At 41.8% G+C, this 23,727-nt stretch overlaps 1 protein-coding gene across 1 annotated transcript in view; it reads left to right on the forward strand.

The window, feature by feature from the left end:
- Window positions 1–23,727, forward strand: part of LOC120037268 (rho GTPase-activating protein 42-like) — a gene marked incomplete at its 3' end in the record, with an annotated part of 49,054 nt that overhangs the window by 19,333 nt on the left and 5,994 nt on the right. The window contains exons 6-11 of the mRNA XM_038983441.1: window positions 2,956–3,065; window positions 3,780–3,839; window positions 12,905–12,983; window positions 15,047–15,086; window positions 16,008–16,070; window positions 16,896–16,970. Of these exons, the coding sequence (XP_038839369.1) occupies window positions 2,956–3,065; window positions 3,780–3,839; window positions 12,905–12,983; window positions 15,047–15,086; window positions 16,008–16,070; window positions 16,896–16,970 (427 nt within the window). The remainder of the gene's footprint in view (window positions 1–2,955; window positions 3,066–3,779; window positions 3,840–12,904; window positions 12,984–15,046; window positions 15,087–16,007; window positions 16,071–16,895; window positions 16,971–23,727) is intronic.

Below are 23,727 nucleotides of genomic sequence, written 5' to 3' on the forward strand. Positions count from 1 at the left end.
TACACCAGTCTAATCATGAGTCCCTCTGTTGTGTTCTACACCAGTCTAATCATGAGTCCCTCTGTTGTGTTCTACACCAGTCTAATCATGAGTCCCTCTGTTGTGTTCTACACCAGTCTAATCATGAATCCCTCTGTTGTGTTCTACACCAGTCTAATCATGAGTCCCTCTGTTGTGTTCTACACCAGTCTAATCATGAGTCCCTCTGTTGTGTTCTACACCAGTCTAATCATGAGTCCCTCTGTTGTGTTCTACGCCAGTCTAATCATGAGTCCCTCTGTTGTGTTCTACACCAGTCTAATCATGAGTCCCTCTGTTGTGTTCTACGCCAGTCTAATCATGAGTCCCTCTGTTGTGTTCTACACCAGTCTAATCATGAGTCCCTCTGTTGTGTTCTACACCAGTCTAATCATGAGTCCCTCTGTTGTGTTCTACACCAGTCTAATCATGAATCCCTCTGTTGTGTTCTACATCAGTCTAATCATGAATCCCTCTGTTGTGTTCTACACCAGTCTAATCATGAGTCCCTCTGTTGTGTTCGACACCAGTCTAATCATGAGTCCCTCTGTTGTGTTCTACACCAGTCTAATCATGAGTCCCTCTGTTGTGTTCTACACCAGTCTAATCATGAGTCCCTCTGTTGTGTTCTACACCAGTCTAATCATGAGTCCCTCTGTTGTGTTCTACACCAGTCTAATCATGAGTCCCTCTGTTGTGTTCTACACCAGTCTAATCATGAGTCCCTCTGTTGTGTTCTACACCAGTCTAATCATGAATCCCTCTGTTGTGTTCTACACCAGTCTAATCATGAGTCCCTCTGTTGTGTTCTACACCAGTCTAATCATGAGTCCCCCTGTTGTGTTCTACACCAGTCTAATCATGAGTCCCTCTGTTGTGTTCTACACCAGTCTAATCATGAGTCCCTCTGTTGTGTTCTACACCAGTCTAATCATGAGTCCCTCTGTTGTGTTCTACGCCAGTCTAATCATGAGTCCCTCTGTTGTGTTCTACACCAGTCTAATCATGAGTCCCTCTGTTGTGTTCTACACCAGTCTAATCATGAATCCCTCTGTTGTGTTCTACACCAGTCTAATCATGAGTCCCTCTGTTGTGTTCTACACCAGTCTAATCATGAGTCCCTCTGTTGTGTTCTACACCAGTCTAATCATGAATCCCTCTGTTGTGTTCTACACCAGTCTAATCATGAGTCCCTCTGTTGTGTTCTACACCAGTCTAATCATGAGTCCCTCTGTTGTGTTCTACACCAGTCTAATCATGAGTCCCTCTGTTGTGTTCTACACCAGTCTAATCATGAGTCCCTCTGTTGTGTTCTACACCAGTCTAATCATGAGTCCCTCTGTTGTGTTCTACACCAGTCTAATCATGAGTCCCTCTGTTGCGTTCTACACCAGTCTAATCATGAGTCCCTCTGTTGCGTTCTACACCAGTCTAATCATGAGTCCCTCTGTTGCGTTCTACACCAGTCTAATCATGAGTCCCTCTGTTGTGTTCTACACCAGTCTAATCATGAATCCCTCTGTTGTGTTCTACACCAGTCTAATCATGAGTCCCTCTGTTGTGTTCTACACCAGTCTAATCATGAGTCCCTCTGTTGTGTTCTACACCAGTCTAATCATGAATCCCTCTGTTGTGTTCTACACCAGTCTAATCATGAGTCCCTCTGTTGTGTTCTACACCAGTGTAATCATGAGTCCCTCTGTTGTGTTCTACACCAGTGTAATCATGAGTCCCTCTGTTGTGTTCTACACCAGTCTAATCATGAGTCCCTCTGTTGTGTTCTACACCAGTCTAATCATGAGTCCCTCTGTTGTGTTCTACACCAGTCTAATCATGAATCCCTCTGTTGTGTTCTACACCAGTCTAATCATGAGTCCCTCTGTTGTGTTCTACACCAGTCTAATCATGAGTCCCTCTGTTGTGTTCTACACCAGTCTAATCATGAATCCCTCTGTTGTGTTCTACACCAGTCTAATCATGAGTCCCTCTGTTGTGTTCTACACCAGTCTAATCATGAGTCCCTCTGTTGTGTTCTACACCAGTCTAATCATGAGTCCCTCTGTTGTGTTCTACACCAGTCTAATCATGAGTCCCTCTGTTGTGTTCTACACCAGTCTAATCATGAGTCCCTCTGTTGTGTTCTACACCAGTCTAATCATGAGTCCCTCTGTTGTGTTCTACACCAGTCTAATCATGAGTCCCTCTGTTGTGTTCTACACCAGTCTAATCATGAGTCCCTCTGTTGTGTTCTACACCAGTCTAATCATGAGTCCCTCTGTTGTGTTCTACACCAGTCTAATCATGAAATCCTCTGTTGTGTTCTACACCAGTCTAATCATGAGTCCCTCTGTTGTGTTCTACACCAGTCTAATCATGAATCCCTCTGTTGTGTTCTACACCAGTCTAATCATGAGTCCCTCTGTTGTGTTCTACACCAGTCTAATCATGAGTCCCTCTGTTGTGTTCTACACCAGTGTAATCATGAGTCCCTCTGTTGTGTTCTACACCAGTCTAATCATGAGTCCCTCTGTTGTGTTCTACACCAGTCTAATCATGAGTCCCTCTGTTGTGTTCTACACCAGTCTAATCATGAGTCCCTCTGTTGTGTTCTACACCAGTCTAATCATGAGTCCCTCTGTTGTGTTCTACACCAGTCTAATCATGAATCCCTCTGTTGTGTTCTACACCAGTCTAATCATGAGTCCCTCTGTTGTGTTCTACACCAGTGTAATCATGAGTCCCTCTGTTGTGTTCTACACCAGTCTAATCATGAGTCCCTCTGTTGTGTTCTACACCAGTCTAATCATGAGTCCCTCTGTTGTGTTCTACACCAGTCTAATCATGAGTCCCTCTGTTGTGTTCTACACCAGTCTAATCATGAGTCCCTCTGTTGTGTTCTACACCAGTCTAATCATGAGTCCCTCTGTTGTGTTCTAGAATGGTCTGGTGGTGAGTCCATCTGAGATGTTCAAGCTGAAGTCCTGTATCCGAAGGAAGACTGACTCCATCGACAAGCGTTTCTGCTTCGACATCGAAGTGGTGGAGAGGTCTGTCATCATTATTCATATCAGTATTTGTATAAATCATCTTATTAATATTAAAATGGTGCTCCTATTTAGCCTGCTGGTCCCTGCCCTGTCTGTGCTCTTGCCAAATGGCTATGCCTATGGCATGGCAACGGTAGTCAATGATTCTAGCCAACTGCTGTAAATACGGTATGCCTATGGCATGGCAACGGTAGTCAATGATTCTAGCCAACTGCTGTAAATACGGTATGCCTATGGCATGGCAACGGTAGTCAATGATTCTAGCCAACTGCTGTAAATACGGTATGCCAATGGCATGGCATGGCAACGGTAGTCAATGATGATTACAGTAACAGACCCAGTTGTCATTGTAATGATTGTTGTCATCAGACTAGTGCTGGTTCCACTGCAGTCACTTGGGGACCGATTGCAACTTTGTGGGATTTGAAAAGACAGACGTCATATGTGGGGAAAACAAGTGGATGTCCCTTTTCATTAGCTGTTCAAAGTCCCCGTTCAAACCTGATTGGACATTTCTATCTATTGTTATTATTAGTGTGTAGGTGTGTTTCGATGTGTTCAGCACTGTCTGTTCGTGTCCTGCATGTTCTTTTAAGTGTCTTGTTTGACTCAATGTGCCATCTAGTCTTTACACGTACAATTCTCTTCTTTCAGTTTTATATTATTTGTACCCATTTCTTCTTCTTCCCTCTGTGTTTCTTCGTGTCGATGTAGAACTGACATCTGTCAAGGAACTATTTTCCGACCTCTTCAGTTAAAGTTCTGTAAAGTCCGGTATGTGACCAGTGACGTTACTATACTGTTGCTATACTGTCCCCTCTCTCTCAGAGCAGTGAGCATGTTACTGCAGCAGTGGGCATGGTACTGCAGCAGTGGGCATGGTACTGCAGCAGTGGGCATGTTACTACAGCAGTGAGCATGGTACTGCAGCAGTGAGCATGGTACTGCAGCAGTGAGCATGGTACTGCAGCAGTGAGCATGGTACTGCAGCAGTGAGCATGGTACTGCAGCAGTGAGCATGGTACTGCAGCAGTGGGCATGTTACTGCAGCAGTGAGCATGTTACTACAGCAGTGGGCATGTTACTGCAGCAGTGGGCATGTTACTGCAGCAGTGGGCATGGTACTGCAGCAGTGGGCATGTTACTACAGCAGTGGGCATGTTACTGCAGCAGTGGGCATGTTACTACAGCAGTGGGCATGTTACTGCAGCAGTGAGCATGTTACTGCAGCAGTGGGCATGTTACTACAGCAGTGGGCATGTTACTGCAGCAGTGGGCATGTTACTACAGCAGTGGGCATGTTACTGCAGCAGTGGGCATGTTACTGCAGCAGTGGGCATGTTACTGCAGCAGTGGGCATGTTACTGCAGCAGTGGGCATGTTACTGCAGCAGTGGGCATGTTACTACAGCAGTGAGCATGTTACTGCAGCAGTGGGCATGTTACTGCAGCAGTGGGCATGTTACTGCAGCAGTGAGCATGTTACTACAGCAGTGAGCATGGTACTGCAGCAGTGAGCATGTTACTGCAGCAGTGGGCATGTTACTGCAGCAGTGGGCATGTTACTACAGCAGTGAGCATGTTACTGCAGCAGTGGGCATGTTACTGCAGCAGTGGGCATGTTACTGCAGCAGTGGGCATGTTACTACAGCAGTGAGCATGTTACTGCAGCAGTGGGCATGGTACTGCAGCAGTGGGCATGTTACTACAGCAGTGGGCATGTTACTGCAGCAGTGGGCATGTTACTGCAGCAGTGGGCATGTTACTACAGCAGTGGGCATGTTACTGCAGCAGTGGGCATGTTACTACAGCAGTGGGCATGTTACTGCAGCAGTGGGCATGTTACTGCAGCAGTGGGCATGTTACTGCAGCAGTGGGCATGTTACTGCAGCAGTGGGCATGTTACTGCAGCAGTGGGCATGTTACTACAGCAGTGAGCATGTTACTGCAGCAGTGGGCATGTTACTGCAGCAGTGGGCATGTTACTGCAGCAGTGGGCATGTTACTACAGCAGTGAGCATGGTACTGCAGCAGTGAGCATGTTACTGCAGCAGTGGGCATGTTACTGCAGCAGTGGGCATGTTACTACAGCAGTGAGCATGTTACTGCAGCAGTGGGCATGTTACTGCAGCAGTGGGCATGTTACTGCAGCAGTGGGCATGTTACTACAGCAGTGAGCATGTTACTGCAGCAGTGAGCATGGTACTGCAGCAGTGGGCATGGTACTGCAGCAGTGGGCATGTTACTGCAGCAGTGGGCATGTTACTGCAGCAGTGGGCATGTTACTGCAGCAGTGGGCATGGTACTGCAGCAGTGGGCATGTTACTGCAGCAGTGAGCATGGTACTGCAGCAGTGAGCATGGTACTGCAGCAGTGAGCATGTTACTGCAGCAGTGGGCATGTTACTACAGCAGTGAGCATGGTACTGCAGCAGTGAGCATGGTACTGCAGCAGTGAGCATGGTACTGCAGCAGTGGGCATGTTACTACAGCAGTGGGCATGTTACTGCAGCAGTGGGCATGTTACTACAGCAGTGGGCATGGTACTGCAGCAGTGGGCATGTTACTGCAGCAGTGGGCATGTTACTACAGCAGTGAGCATGGTACTGCAGCAGTGAGCATGGTACTGCAGCAGTGAGCATGTTACTACAGCAGTGAGCATGTTACTGCAGCAGTGGGCATGTTACTGCAGCAGTGGGCATGTTACTGCAGCAGTGAGCATGTTACTGCAGCAGTGGGCATGGTACTGCAGCAGTGGGCATGGTACTGCAGCAGTGGGCATGTTACTGCAGCAGTGGGCATGTTACTGCAGCAGTGGGCATGTTACTGCAGCAGTGGGCATGTTACTGCAGCAGTGGGCATGTTACTGCAGCAGTGAGCATGTTACTGCAGCAGTGGGCATGTTACTGCAGCAGTGGGCATGTTACTGCAGCAGTGGGCATGTTACTGCAGCAGTGGGCATGTTACTGCAGCAGTGAGCATGTTACTGCAGCAGTGAGCATGTTACTACAGCAGTGGGCATGTTACTACAGCAGTGGGCATGGTACTGCAGCAGTGAGCATGTTACTACAGCAGTGGGCATGTTACTGCAGCAGTGAGCATGTTACTGCAGCAGTGGGCATGTTACTACAGCAGTGGGCATGTTACTACAGCAGTGGGCATGTTACTGCAGCAGTGAGCATGTTACTGCATGTGTTCAAGGCTGATAGCTGTGCCCATTCATTCACTCACTGAATCTATCAAACTTTACAACTTCAAATTAACTTTGAATAAAATACATTGCTTTTTTTTTTTAAATCTTTCCATTCCACCCGAATTCCACCCGACTTCACCAATCACAATCACCGAATCAGACTTCACCAATCACAATCACCGAATCAGACTTCACCAATCACAATCACCGAATCAGACTTCACCAATCACAATCACCGAATCAGACTTCACCAATCACAATCACCGAATCAGACTTCACCAATCACAATCACCGAATCAGACTTCACCAATCACAATCACCGAATCAGACTTCACCAATCACAATCACCGAATCAGACTTCACCAATCACAATCACCGAATCAGACTTCACCAATCACAATCACCGAATCAGACTTCACCAATCACAATCACCGAATCAGACTTCACCAATCACAATCACCGAATCAGACTTCACCAATCACAATCACCGAATCAGACTTCACCAATCACAATCACCGAATCAGACTTCACCAATCACAATCACCGAATCAGACTTCACCAATCACAATCACCGAATCAGACTTCACCAATCACAATCACCGAATCAGACTTCACCAATCACAATCACCGAATCAGACTTCACCAATCACAATCACCGAATCAGACTTCACCAATCACAATCATTTTCGATGGGAAAGGAAAGCGTGACACAAAAATAATTTTCCGCTTGAATAATTTCTTCTCATCTACAATTACTATAATCATTTTTCGATTTCAATAATATCATTCTGACTTTAAGTAATGGATTCATTCATCAACGATTTCAATAATATCATTCTGACTTTAAGTAATGGATTCATTCATCAACTTGATTCCAATTGTACAATTGTCAGATTTCAGAGCCCCTTAATGCATGGGGGGAACATTGTTGATCTAATACGACTTAAATGTTTGACGAGTACAGTAAGATGGACAGGAAGAGGCAGACAGACATTCAGATGCAGATCAAACCAGTCCTGGAGAACAAGAAGGAAAGCCATTGATCAAGTGGTTTAATTCATGAGATGATGGCATCAGCACATTCAGGCCTTCGCTCGGCTGGGTCGGTGTGTTTCAGAACGGAGAGGGAGGGTGTAGCAGTAGCTAACCACCAGACCTGGATTCAAATACTATTTGAAATCTTTCAAATCATTTCAGCGTTTGTTCTATTCTGCCTAGGACACCAGATGGGCAGATATACAGTTTGGGGAATTTTATATACGTACATTCATTGGTTTTAATTAATACAGGCCACATAAAAAAACACAAAGTATTTTAAATGAATTCAAAAGTGTATTTGAACCCAGGTCTGGTCAGAGCAGCTCTCTTCACCTCCTATCTGAGCGCTGCTGAGGTGAGCATAACTCCTGTTTAACTGGCTGGGTAGCTAACTAATTTATCACCTGAAAGATCAGATATGCCACCAGGTGCTTGTTCTAACCACAAGGGCAACGTGGAGCCACGACCCCAGTCTTCTTCCTGTACGGTGTACATTTGAGGACATCCTTATCCTCAAGCCTCTCACCCTGGGATATGGTGGAGTTGCCCCTGATCTACAGTCAGCTTTATTTATTTTCCCCACTAATCGTTAGTATTGGAGGAGGGGAAGCTGATCCTAGATCTGTACCTAGGGGACAGTATACCCAGGAGACCTCACACCAGCGTGTGGCGTGAGGCTTGCAACTGAGGTTGTCTTAAAATGGACACCGTATGTTCATCTCTAGCTCATTCATCATCATTACATTACACTTGGTGTCTGGGTGTTCTGAGCCACCACAGCAGTCAGGACACCCTATTCCAACACGTCAGCATCATAGGCTACATGGCTTTCAGCTACTGCTAACTATTACTACTAGCCGGTGGGCGGTAATGTTGGGAATGCATCAATGTATGAGTACATGTTAACATTTATTTACTATTACATGGGTACCATTATATTAATACTATTACATGGATAATATTATATTAATACTATTACATGGATACCATTATAGTAATACCAGTATATCAATACTATTACATGGATACCATTATATTAATACTATTACATGGATACCATTATATTAATACTATTACATGGATACCATTATATTAATACTATTACATGGATACCAGTATATTAATACTATTACATGGATACCATTATATTAATACTATTACATGGATACCATTATATTAATACTATTACATGGATACCATTATATTAATACTATTACATGGATACCAGTATATTAATACTGTTGTAACAATACTATTACATGTATATCATTATATTAATACTATTACATGGATATCACTATATTAATACTATTACATGTATACCATTATAGTAATACTATTACATGTATACCACTATATTAATACTGTTGTAACAATACTATTACAGTATTACTAATACATGGGTACCATTATATTAATACTATTATATTAATAATATTACATGGATACTATTACATTGGTACTATTGCATTAGTACTATTACAGGGATACTATTATTAAAAATATAGCATTAATAATATTACATGGGTACTATTACATGGATACTATTACATGTATACTATTACATTAGTACTATTGCAGTATTACTATTACATTAGTACTATTGCTTTAGTACTATTACATTAATAATATTACATTGGTACTATTACAGTAGTACTATTACATTAATACTATTACATTAGTACTAGCACATCAATACTATTACATTGGTACTATTACAGTGGTACTATTACATTAATACTATTACATTAGTACTATAGCATTAGTACTATTACATTAGTACTATCACATTAATACTATTCCATTAATAATATTACATCAGTACTATTACATTCGTACTATTGCATTAATACTATTACATTAGTACTATTATGTTAGTACTATTACATTAATACTATTACACGGCTACTATGATTAATACTATAACATTAATAATATTACGTGGATACTATCACATTAGTACTATTGCAGTATTACTATTACATTAGTACTATTACATTAGTACTATTACATTAGTACTATTACATTAATACTATTACATTAGTACTATTACATTAGTACTTGTCACGACGTCTGCCGAAGTCAGGCCCTCTCCTTGTTCGGCGGTCGACGTCGACGATCTTCTAGCCATCACTGATCCATTTTCATAGTTTTGGTTTTTGTCTTGTCTCCCATCACACCTGGTTCCAATCCCATCAATTACATGTTGTTTATTTAACCCTCTGTTCCCCCTCATGTCCTGGTTGGAGATTGTTTTAATGTATGTTAGTGCTAGTATGTGTTGGTGCGCGACGGGTTTTGTACCCATTTTATAATTTTTTGTACATTTTGGTCTTTGGAGTTTGTTTGTGAGTTCTTATTAAATGAATCCGTTTATACCAAGTTCATTCTCCTGCACCTGACTTCCCTGCCACCAAAACGCACACCCTACAGAGTCTCCAAACAGGACATGAGGGGGACCAGAGGGTTAAATACACAACATGTAATTGATGGGATTGGAACCAGGTGTGATGGAAGACAAGACAAAACCAATGGAAAATGAAAAATGGATCAGTGATGGCTAGAAGGTCGGTGACGTCGACCGCCGAACACCGCCCGAACAAGGAGAGGGACCGACTTCGGAAGAAGTCGTGACAGTATTATTACATTAGTACTATTACTTTAGTACTATTACATTAGTATTATTACATTAGTACTATAACATTAGTACTATTATATTAGTACTATAGCATTAGTACTATTACTTTAGTACTATTACATTAGTATTATTACATTAGTACTATAACATTAGTACTATTACATTAGTACTATAACATTAGGACAATTACATTAATACTATGCCATTAGTACTATCACAGTAGTACTATTAATTACATGAGTACTATTACATTAGTACTATTACATTACTACTATTGCATTAGTACTATTACATTACTACTATAACATTAGTACTATTACATTAGTACTATAACATTAGGACTATTACATTACTACTATAACATTAGTACTATTACATTAGTACTATTACATTAATACTATGGCATTAGTACTATCACAGTAGTACTATTAATTACATGAGTACTATTACATTAGTACTATTACATTACTACTATTGCATTAGTACTATTACATGAGTACTATAACATTAGTACTATTACATTAGTTCTATAACAGTAGGACTATTACATTACTACTATACCATTAGTACTATTACATTAGTACTATAACATTAGGACTATTACATTAATACTATGGCATTAGTACTATTACATTAGTACTATAACATTAGGACTATTACATTAATACTATGGCATTAGTACTATTACATTAGGACTATTAATTACATTAGTACTATTACATTAATACTATTACATTGGTACTATTACATTAATACTATTACATTGGTACTATTACATTAGTACTATAACATTAGGACTATTACATTAATACTATGGCATTAGTACTATTACATTAGTACTATAACATTAGGACTATTACATTAATACTATAACATTAGGACTATTACATTAATACTATGGCATTAGTACTATTACATTAGGACTATTAATTACATTAGTACTATTACATTAATACTATTACATTGGTACTATTACATTAATACTATTACATTGGTACTATTACATGCAACCATACTGTAGGCCTATTATTAGTATGTTCATTCCAGATCATTTGTGACGGGACAGAAACATCGGCAAGGCCCAGAGGCATTATACACACAAACCAGAGGCATTATACACACAAACCAGAGGCATTATACACACAAACCAGAGGCATTATACACACAAACCAGAGGCATTATACACACAAACCAGAGGCATTATACACACAAACCAGAGGCATTATACACACAAACCAGAGGCATTATACACACAAACCAGAGGCATTATACACCCAAACCAGAGGCATTATACACACAAACCAGAGGCATTGTACACACAAACCAGAGGCATTGTACACACAAACCAGAGGCATTATACACCCAAACCAGAGGCATTATACACACAAACCAGAGGCATTATACACACAAACCAGAGGCATTGTACACACAAACCAGAGGCATTGTACACACAAACCAGAGGCATTATACACCCAAACCAGAGGCATTATACACACAAACCAGAGGCATTATACACACAAACCAGAGGCATTGTACACACAAACCAGAGGCATTATACACACAAACCAGAGGCATTATACACACAAACCAGAGGCATTGTACACACAAACCAGAGGCATTGTACACACAAACCAGAGGCATTGTACACACAAACCAGAGGCATTATACACACAAACCAGAGGCATTGTACACACAAACCAGAGGCATTATACACACAAACCAGAGGCATTGTACACACAAACCAGAGGCATTGTACACACAAACCAGAGGCATTATACACACAAACCAGAGGCATTATACACACAAACCAGAGGCATTGTACACACAAACCAGAGGCATTGTACACACAAACCAGAGGCATTGTACACACAAACCAGAGGCATTGTACACACAAACCAGAGGCATTATACACACAAACCAGAGGCATTGTACACACAAACCAGAGGCATTATACACACAAACCAGAGGCATTGTACACACAAACCAGAGGCATTGTACACACAAACCAGAGGCATTGTACACACAAACCAGAGGCATTGTACACACAAACCAGAGGCATTATACACACAAACCAGAGGCATTATACACACAAACCAGAGGCATTATACACACAAACCAGAGGCATTATACACACAAACCAGAGGCATTGTACACACAAACCAGAGGCATTGTACACACAAACCAGAGGCATTGTACACACAAACCAGAGGCATTATACACACAAACCAGAGGCATTGTACACACAAACCAGAGGCATTGTACACACAAACCAGAGGCATTATACACACAAACCAGAGGCATTATACACACAAACCAGAGGCATTGTACACACAAACCAGAGGCATTATACACACAAACCAGAGGCATTGTACACACAAACCAGAGGCATTATACACACAAACCAGAGGCATTATAGACACAAACCAGAGGCATTATACACACAAACCAGAGGCATTATACACACAAACTGCATATTATTTCATGAAGGCAGTGGTTTAATGTACTGTCATAATGATCCAGAATCGGTCTGTATTCCGAGATTACACCCACCTGGAGATACCCTACAGGGAATGCATGCAAGGAGGACAAATCAAATCAAGCACTATGTTAATTTGGAGTGGGAATGTAATCACTGACATGATTTAGAGAATGACACACAGTGCTGTGTGAACACTACTATGTTTAAGCACAGTGGTCATATCATTGAATTCATTTGATAGAGGTGTTTGTTGTTTATTAAACATGGCCTGCTACTGTATCACTATGAGGACAACTCAAATGGCACTCTATTCCCTATATAGTGCACTACTTTTGACCAGACACCTATGGGAGAGGGCGAGCCTATGGATCCTGGTCAAAAGTAGTGCACTATATAGGGAATATGGTGCCATTTGGGATGAAGCCTTATGGACCCTGGGCATTGAGATGTGATGTGACTGAAGTGTCCTGTGTGGTGTGTGAACCTGTTCCAGGCATGGCATCGTGACTCTCCAGGCTCTGTCTGAGTCCAACAGAAGGCTGTGGCTGGAGGCTATGGATGGCAAGGAGCCGGTGAGGAACCTCTCCCTCTCTGTTCTCTTCTCTCCCTCTCTCTTCTCACCTCTCCCTCTCTGTTCTCTTCTCTCCCTCTCTTTTCTCACATCTCCTCTCTCTTCTCTTCTCTCTCCCTCTCTTCTCATCTCTCCCTCTCTCTTCTCATCTCTCCCTCCATTTTCTCTTCTCTCCCTCTCTCTTTTCATCTTACTCTCTCCCCTCTGTCTCTTTCTCTCTTGCACGTTCTCTCTTCCTTTCTCTCTCTTCTACTCTCTCTCTATTTTATTTTCACCCACCCTCTCTCTCTCTCTCTCTCTCTCTCTCTCTCTCTCTCTCCCTTTCCATCTTTCTTTTTATATTCCAAACTCTAGTGCAGTCTAGCTGGTTCTGGTGTCTGGCAGGGACACAGTGAAAATATGTGTGTCTTTGGTGCCCCCTTCTGGCTGTATGAAACATAACTATACTGTAGCTTTTGGACAGGTGTGTCAAACTCAATTCCTGGTGGGCTGTATGTCTACGGGTTTTCACCCCTCCCTTAAACTTGACTGATCAACTAACATCATTGATTAGTTAGGAACTCCCGTTGTTACCTGGTTGTCTAGGTTGTAGCCCTTTACGCTCGTACCCGTATACGGGTTGAAAATGGCAGACTTGGCCACTGATAAACACCCACATTGAAATGGAGTGGCTGCATGGAATACCTTATGGGTTTTGACCAACAGCCGTTCTGAACTGGAGCACCTCGCTTGACCGTAAGATGCCTCCATCCCTCCTGGTTATTGGGCAAATTAAGATCTCAGACTCAATGTATTTTGAAAGATGAAACATTAAAGATTACAATAAGTACCGCTTTGATGTCATACAAGCAAGCCAAATGACCAGCTGACCCAGATTGTTATAGATAAAATACCGTTTTTGGATTGCGTAAATAACAACAGTAATTGTGTGATTGTGGGGGATGCAGGGCTGTGTTCCAAACAAAACAACAAGAAGTGTGCTTGACCTAGTTCCTCATCGGCACAGCTAGGAGAGATAAAAAAAACACCTTATAGTTGAAGAATATTTTTTGAGTCATAAAAGTGCATTGAAATTACTTGAACTATGCACACTTGGAGAGGTGTGTGGGAACTTGGAGAGGTGTGTGGGAACTTTGAGAGGTGTGTGGGAATTTGGAGAGGTGTGTGGCCACTTAGAGACACCAGTTAGACCTCTCACTCAAACCCACAGTTTGGAGAGGAGTGTGGCCACTTGGAGAGGAGTGTGGCCACTTGGAGAGGTGTGTGGCCACTTGGAGAGGTGTGTGGCCACTTGGAGAGGAGTGTGTCCACTTGGAGAGGCGTGTGGCCACTTGGAGAGGAGTGTGGCCACTTGGAGAGGTGTGTGGCCACTTGTAGAGGTGTGTGGCCACTTGGAGAGGCGTGTGGCCACTTGGAGAGGAGTGTGGCCACTTGGAGAGGCATGTGGCCACTTGGAGAGGCGTGTGGCCACTTGGAGAGGAGTGTGGCCACTTGGAGAGGAGTGTGGCCACTTGGAGAGGAGTGTGGCCACTTGGAGAGGCGTGTGGCCACTTGGAGAGGCGTGTGGCCACTTGGAGACAGCAGTTTGACCACTTTCTCAAACCCTTGACATTTGTTTTGTCTTATGTTGCACCTACCACACATTCTCCAGGAATATTCTGATCATGTTACTGAATGTATCCAGAGTATTTTCAGATTTACTTCAACAAATGCTGTGAAAAGTACAGGAAATGTCAAATGCACATGCAATCAACAGTGTAATGTTTGGATTCAGTCTTGTGTCAGGTGAACTGTTGGGTCCTCACTTTTAGTCTAATTATTTCCCCATGATCTCCAAACGATTCCCTTTTATTTGCTACCATGGTTATGCATATGCTTTCCATACTTCTTCTGTAAGAAACATGTCAGTGTAGGTCTGTCCACATAGGAGAATTTCCACCAGTGTAAAGGGTTAATAACAAACAAACATGTCCCTCCAGGAAGTGTTTGACGCTCTGCTTTAGGATGCGTCCTCTGTAAAATGGTTTTCAACTGAGTGTAATTAACTCTGATGATTTTCTCCAGATTTACAACCTTCCAGCCATTCTGAGCAAGAAAGAAGAGAGTAAGTATTTTATACTACACAACACATGTACAATATACTACAAAAGACATGTCAAATATACTACAAAAGACATGTCAAATATACTACACAACACATGTCAAATATACTACACAATACATGTACAATATACTACACAACACATGTACAATATACTACAAAACACATGTCAAACACATGTCAAATATACTACACACCACATGACAAATATGCTACACAACTCATGTACAACATACCACAGAACACATGCACAATATACTACACAACACATGTACAATATACTACACAACACATGTCAAATATACTACCCAACACATGCACAATATACTACAAAACACATGTACAATATACTACACAACACATGTACAATATACTGCACAAAACATGTACAATATACTACACAACACATGTACAATATACTACAAAACACATGCCAAATATACTACCCAACACATGCACAATATACTACAAAACACATGTACAATATACTACACAACAAATGTACACTATTCTACAGAACACATGTAAAATATACTACAGTTCTGACTGTCCTAAGTGTAAAAAGAGTGAATAAGATGTGTAAAAGCAGATGCATTATCTAATGCTAACTCTTGTTGTTGTTGTCTGTAGCCATCCACTTCTACTTATGAACTCAGTTAGACTCATTTGAATAGTGTGGATCATCATTAGGACACACTCTCTGTGTGAGAGAACAGCTGCAATCACACCACTGAGTATTTCCTCCAAAATCGGCCCCTATTCCCTCTGTAGTGCACTACTATAACACCCTATTCCCTCTGTAGTGCACTACTATAACACCCTATTCCCTCTGTAGTGCACTACTTTTCAACAGAGCCCCACGGGCCCTTATGTTCTGTGTATTGAACCCAGTCAACTCTGCTCTTTGTGTTCCCTGTGTTACAGCGTACCTAAACGAGGCAGGGTTTAATTTTGTGAGGAAATGTATTGACTTGGTGGAGGTACGAGGTGAGTCATCATGGCCGCCATTTTTTATCCCTTCCCCTGGGCTTCAGCTGTCAACATAGACCGCTGAACTCAGTCTCACTGTAATCCTACGTGACCAAGCACGGTCACCAACACCACTCTTCATTAGTGTGTGTGTGTGTGTGTGTGTGTGTGTGTGTGTGTGTGTGTGTGTGTGTGTGTGTGTGTGTGTGTGTGTGTGTGTGTGTGTGTGTGTGTGTGTGTGTGTGTGTGTGTGTCTGTGTTTCAGTGGTGTAAAGTACTTAAGTAAAAATACTTTAAAGTACTACTTAAGTAGTTTTTGGGGGGTAGCTGTACTTTACTTTACTATTTATATTTTTTTGCCAACTTTTACTTTTACTTCACCACATTCCTAAAGAAAATGATGTTATTTTTACTCCACACATTTAGCCTGACACCCAAAAGTACTCGTTACATTTAGCCGTTTTCCCTACTGCCTCTGATCTGGCAGACTCACTAAACATAAAATGCTTCATTTGTAAATTATGTCTGAATGTTGGAGTGTTGCCCCTGGCTGTTCCTCAATAATAAAAAAACAAGACAATGGTGCCATCTGGTTTGCTAAATATAAAGAATTTGAAATTATTTATACTTTTACTTTTGATACTTAAGTATATTTTTGGAACTCAATTTACTTGTGATATTTAAGTATATTTAAAACCATAATACTTTTAGACTTTTACTCAAGTAGTATTTTACTGGGTGACTTTCACTTTTACTGGAGTCATTTTCTATGAAGGTATCGTTACTTTTACTGAAGTAGGACAACTGGATACTTTTCCCACCGCTGGTGTGTTTGTCTCACAGGGATCAACACGTTGGGCCTCTACAGAATAGGAGGGGTCAACTCTAAGGTCCAGAAGTTGATGACCACTGTGTTTGGTAAGTAGCCTCTGCTCTCTGTCTCTGTTTTCCTCTGTCTTTATTTCTCTCTCTTCCTCCCTGTCTCTCTCCCTCCCACGCTCAATTCAATTCATTTGAAGGTATTTATTGGCATGGGAAACATATGTTAACATTGCCAAAGCAAGTGAAATAGATAAACAAAAGAGATATAAATTAACAGCAAACATTACACTCACAGAAGTTCCAAAAGATTAGACATTACAAATGTCATAGTATGTATATATACAATGTTTTAATGATGTGCAAATAGTTAAAATAGAAAAAAGGGAAAATATATAAACATAAATACAGGTTGTATTTACAATGGTGTTTGTTCTTCACTGGTTGCCCTTTTCTTGTGACAACAGGTCACAAATCTTGCTGCTGTGATGGTACACTGTGGTATTTCACCCAGTAGATATGGGAGTTTATCAAAATTGGAATTGTTTTCAAAGTCTTTGTGGGTCTGTGTAATCTGAGGAAAATATGTGTCTCTAATATGGTCATACATTTGGCAGGAAGTTAGGAAGTGCAGCTCATTTTACACCTCATTTTGTGGGCAGTGTGCACATAACCTGTCTTCTCTTGATAGCCAGGTCTGCCTTGGGTGGCCTTTCTCAATAGCAAGGCTCTGACACTGTGTACTCTCTGTTTAGGGCCAAATAGCATTCTAGTTTGCTCTGTTTTTTGTTAATTCTTTCCAATGTGTCAAGTAATTATCTTTTTGTTTTCTCATGATTAGGTTTGGTCTCTCTCTCTCTCTGTCTTCCTCTCTCTTTCCTTCTCTCTCTTTCTCTCTCAAATCAAATCAAATTGTATTTGTCACATCCGCTTAATACAACGACTGATTGTTTTTCTTACGGGCCCTTCCCAACGATGCAGTTAAAACATTATAGTACAAATCATTGTAAGAGGAATAGAGGAATAAAATACACAAGCATGTCGCAATTCAACGGCTCAGACACAAGAGGTATGTGGCAGGGTCTACAGTCAATCACGGATTACAAAAAGAAAACCAGCCCCGTCGCGGACCAGGATGTCTTGCTCCCAGACAGACTAAATAACTTCTTTGCTCGCTTTGAGGACAATACAGTGCCACTGACGCGGCCCTCTACCAAAACCTGCGGGCTCTCCTTCACTGCAGCCGAGGTGAGTAAAACATTTAAACGTGTTAACCCTCGCAAGGCTACAGGCCCAGACGGCATTCCCAGCCGCGTCCTCAGAGCATGTGCAGACCAGCTGGCTGGTGTGTTTACGGACATATTCAATCGATCCTTATTCCAGTCTGTTGTTCCCACATGCTTCAAGAGGGCCACCATTGTTCCTGTTCCCAAGAAAGCAAAGGTAACTGAGCTAAATGACTACCGCCCTGTAGCACTCACTTCCGTCATCATGAAGTGCTTTGAGAGACTAGTCAAGGACCATATCACCTCCACCCTACCTGACACCCTAGACCAATTTGCTAACCGACCCAATAGGTCCACAGACGACGCAATCGCAACCACACTGCACACTGCCCTAACCCATCTGGACAAGAGGAATACCTATGTGAGAATGCTGTTCATCGCCTACAGCTCAGCATTTAACACCATAGTACCCTCCAAACTCGTCATCAAGCTCGAGACCCTGGGTCTCGACCCCGCCCTGTGCAACTGGGTACTGGACTTCCTGACGGGCCGCTCCCAGGTGTTGAGGGTAGGTAACAACATCTCCACCCCGCTGATCCTCAACACTGGGGCCCCACAAGGGTGCGTTCTGAGCCTCCTCCTGTACTCCCTGTTCACCCACGACTGCGTGGCCATGCTCAATCATCAAGTTTGCGGATGACACTACAGTGGTAGGCTTGATTACCAACAACGACGAGACGGCCTACAGGGAGGAGGTGAGGGCCCTCGGAGTGTGGTGTCAGGAAAATAACCTCACACTCAACGTCAACAAAACAAAGGAGATGATTGTGGACTTCAGGAAACAGCAGAGGGAGCACCCCCCTATCCACATCGGCGGGACAGTAGTGGAGAGGGTAGTAAGTTTTAAGTTCCTTGGCGTACACATCACGGACAAACTGAATTGGTTCACCCACACAGACAGCGTTGTGAAGAAGGCGCAGCAGCGCCTCTTCAACCTCAGGAGGCTGAAGAAATTCGGCTTGTCACCAAAAGCACTCACAAACTTCTACAGATGCACAATCAAGAGCATCCTGTCGGGCTGTATCACCGCCTGGTACGGCAACTGCTCCGCCCACAACCGTAAGGCTCTCCAGAGGGTAGTGAGGTCTGCACAACGCATCACCGGGGGCAAACTACCTGCCCTCCAGGACACCTACACCACCCAATGTCACAGGAAGGCCATAAAGATCATCAAGGACAACAACCACCCGAGCCACTGCCTGTTCACCCCGCTATCATCCAGAAGGCGAGGTCAGTACAGGTGCATCAAAGCTGGGACCGAGAGACTGAAAAACAGCTTCTATCTCAAGGCCATCAGACTGTTAAACAGCCACCACTAACATTTAGTGGCCGCTGCCAACATACAGACTCAACTCCAGCCACTTTAATAATGGGAATTGATGGAAATTATGTAAAAATGTACCACTAGCCACTTTAAACAATGCCACTTAATATAATGTTTACATACCCTACATTACTCATCTCATATGTATATGTATATACTGTACTCTATATCATCTACTGCATCTTGCCATCTTTATGTAATACATGTATCACTAGCCACTTTAAACTATGCCACTTTATGTTTACATACCCTACATTACTCATCTCATATGTATATACTGTACTCGATACCATCTACTGCATCTTGCCTATGCCATTCTGTACCATCAATCATTCATATATCTTTATGTACATATTCTGTATCCCTTTTCACTTGTGTGAATAAGGTAGTAGTTGTGGAATTGTTAGGTTAGATTACTCGTTGGTTATTACTGCATTGTCGGAACTAGAAGCACAAGCATTTCGCTACACTCGCATTAACATCTGCTAACCATGTGTATGTGACAAATAAAATTTGATTTGATTTGATATGAGGAAGTACCAGATCAATGTGGAGCTAAATACAGGGAGTACCAGTACCAGATCAATGTGGAGCTATATACAGGAAGTACCAGATCAATGTGGAGCTATATACAGGAAGTACCAGATCAATGTGGAGGTATATACAGGAAGTACCAGATCAATGTGGAGCTATATACAGGAAGTACCAGATCAATGTGGAGCTATATACAGAAAGTACCAGATCAATGTGGAGCTATATACAGGAAGTACCAGATCAATGTGGAGCTATATACAGGAAGTACCAGATCAATGTGGAGCTATATACAGGAAGTACCAGTACCAGATCAATGTGGAGCTATATACAGGAAGTACCAGTACCAGATCAATGTGGAGCTATATACAGGGAGTACCAGATCAATGTGGAGCTATATACAGGAAGTACCAGATCAATGTGGAGCTATATACAGGGAGTACCAGATCAATGTGGAGCTATATACAGGAAGTACCAGTACCAGATCAATGTGGAGATATATACAGGGAGTACCAGATCAATGTGGAGCTATATACAAGGAGTACCAGATCAATGTGGAGCTTTATACAGGAAGTACCAATACCAGATCAATGTGGAGCTATATACAGGAAGTACCAGTACCAGATCAATTTTGCGCTATATACAGGGAGTACCAGATCAATGTGGAGCTATATACAGGGAGTACCAGTACCAGATCTTAATAAGGTATTTGAGGTAGATATGTACATGAAGGCAGGGTAAAGTGACTAGGCATCAGGATAGATAATAATGAGGTAGATATGTACATGAAGGCAGGGTAAAGTGACTAGGCATCAGGATAGATAATAATAAGGTATTTGAGGTAGATATGTACATGAAGGCAGGGTAAAGTGACTAGGCATCAGGATAGATAATAATAAGGTTTTTGAGGTAGATATGTACATGAAGGCAGGGTAAAGTGACTAGGCATCAGGATAGATAATAATAAGGTATTTGAGGTAGATATGTACATGAAGGCAGGGTAAAGTGACTAGGCATCAGGATAGATAATAATAAGGTATTTGAGGTAGATATGTACATGAAGGCAGGGTAAAGTGACTAGGCATCAGGATAGATGAGGTAGATATGTACATGAAGGCAGGGTAAAGTGACTAGGCATCAGGATAGATAATAATAAGGTATTTGAGGTAGATATGTACATGAAGGCAGGGTAAAGTGACTAGGCATCAGGATAGATAATAATAAGGTTTTTGAGGTAGATATGTACATGAAGGCAGGGTAAAGTGACTAGGCATCAGGATAGATAATAATAAGGTATTTGAGGTAGATATGTACATGAAGGCAGGGTAAAGTGACTAGGCATCAGGATAGATGAGGTAGATATGTACATGAAGGCAGGGTAAAGTAACTAGACATCAGGATAGATAATAATAAGGTATTTGAGGTAGATATGTACATGAAGGCAGGGTAAAGTGACTAGGCATCAGGATAGATAATAATAAGGTATTTAAGTTAGATATGTACATGAAGGCCGGGTAAAGTGACTAGGCATCAGGATAGATAATAATAAGGTATTTGAGGTAGATATGTACATGAAGGCAGGGTAAAGTGACTAGGCATCAGGATAGATAATAATAAGGTATTTGAGGTAGATATGTACATGAAGGCAGGGTAAAGTGACTAGGCATCAGGATAGATAATAATAAGGTATTTGAGGTAGATATGTACATGAAGGCAGGGTAAAGTGACTAGGCATCAGGATAGATAATAATAAGGTATTTGAGGTAGATATGTACATGAAGGCAGGGTAAAGTGATTAGGCATCAGGATAGATAATAATAAGGTATTTGAGGTAGATATGTACATGAAGGCAGGGTAAAGTGACTAGGCATCAGGATAGATAATAATAAGGTATTTGAGGTAGATATGTACATGAAGGCAGGGTAAAGTGACTAGACATCAGGATAGATAATAATAAGGTATTTGAGGTAGATATGTACATGAAGGCAGGGTGAAGTGACTAGGCATCAGGATAGATAATAATAAGGTATTTGAGGTAGATATGTACATGAAGGCAGGGTAAAGTGATTAGGCATCAGGATAGATAATAATAAGGTATTTGAGGTAGATATGTACATGAAGGCAGGGTAAAGTGACTAGACATCAGGATAGATAATAATAAGGTATTTGAGGTAGATATGTACATGAAGGCAGGGTAAAGTGACTAGGCATCAGGATAGATAATAATAAGGTATTTGAGGTAGATATGTACATGAAGGCAGGGTAAAGTGACTAGACATCAGGACAGATAATAATAAGGTATTTGAGGTATGTGTGTGTGTGTGTGTGTGTGTGTGTGTGTGTGTGTGTGTGTGTGTGTGTGTGTGTGTGTGTGTGTGTGTGTGTGTGTGTGTTTGTGTGTGTTTGTGTTGTGTGTGTTTGTGTTGTGTGTGTGTGTGTGTGTGTGTGTGTGTGTGTGTGTGTGTGTGTGTGTGTGTGTGTGTGTGTGTGTGTGTGTGTGTTTGTGTTGTGTGTGTTTGAGTGGGTGTGTGTGTGTGTGTGTGTGTGTGTGTGTGTGTGTGTGTGTGTGTGTGTGTGTGTGTGTGTGTGTGTGTGTGTGTGTGTGTTTGTGTTGTGTCGGTATGAGTGTGTGTGTGTGTGTGTGTGTGTGTTTGTGTTGTGTCGGTATGAGTGTGTGTGTGTATGTGTGTTTGTGTTGTGTGTGTTTGAGTGGGTGTGTGTATGTGTGTGTGTGTGTGTGTGTGTGTGTGTGTGTGTGTGTGTGTGTGTGTGTGTGTGTGTGTGTGTGTGTGTGTGTGTGTGTTTGTGTTAGTGTGTTTGTGTTGTGTCGGTATGAGTGTGTGTGTATGTGTGTTTGTGTTGTGTCAGTATGAGTGTGTGTGTGTTTGTGTGTTTGTTGTCTTATGTGTGTGTGTGTGTGTTTGTGTGTTTGTTGTCTTATGTGTGTGTGTATATGTAATGATGTGCGCTGAGAGTCGGGAAGCAAGTTCAGGGAGTGAATACCGACATGCAACAGAAACACAAACAATACCTGTTATTGACCAAATACTTATTTTCCACCATAATTTGCAAATAAATTAATTAAAAATCCTACAATGTGATTTTCTGGATTTTTTTTTCTCATTTTGTCTGTCATAGTTGAAGTGTACCTATGATGAAAATTACAGGCCTCTCTCATCTTTTTAAGTGGGAGAACTTGCACAATTGGTGGCTGACTAAATACTTTTTTGCCCCACTGTATATAGTCTAGTGAGTGTGTATATAGTGTGTATATATGTAGCCGATGTGAAATGGCTAGCTAGTTAGCGTTGGTGCGCGCTAATAGCATTTCAATCGGTGACGTCACTCGCTCTGAGACCTTGAAGTAGTGGAGCGATGGGTAACGACGCTTCGTGGGTGACTGTTGTTGATGTGTGCAGAGGGTCCCTGGTTCGCGCCCGGGTCGGGGCGAGGGGACGGTCTAAAGTTATACTGTTACATATATAGTCTAGTGAGTGTGTATATAGTGTGTATATAGTGTGTATATAGTGTGTATATAGTGTGTATATAGTGTCTAGTGAGTGTGTATATAGTGTGTATATAGTCTAGTGAGTGTGTATATAGTGTGTATATAGTCTAGTGAGTGTGTATATAGTGTGTATATATAGTCTATATATAGTGTGTATATAGTCTAGTGAGTGTGTATATAGTGTGTATATATAGTCTAGTGAGTGTG

Source organism: Salvelinus namaycush, unplaced genomic scaffold (genome assembly GCF_016432855.1).
Source record: "Salvelinus namaycush isolate Seneca unplaced genomic scaffold, SaNama_1.0 Scaffold1660, whole genome shotgun sequence".
Classification (NCBI taxonomy): Eukaryota; Metazoa; Chordata; class Actinopteri; order Salmoniformes; family Salmonidae; genus Salvelinus; species Salvelinus namaycush.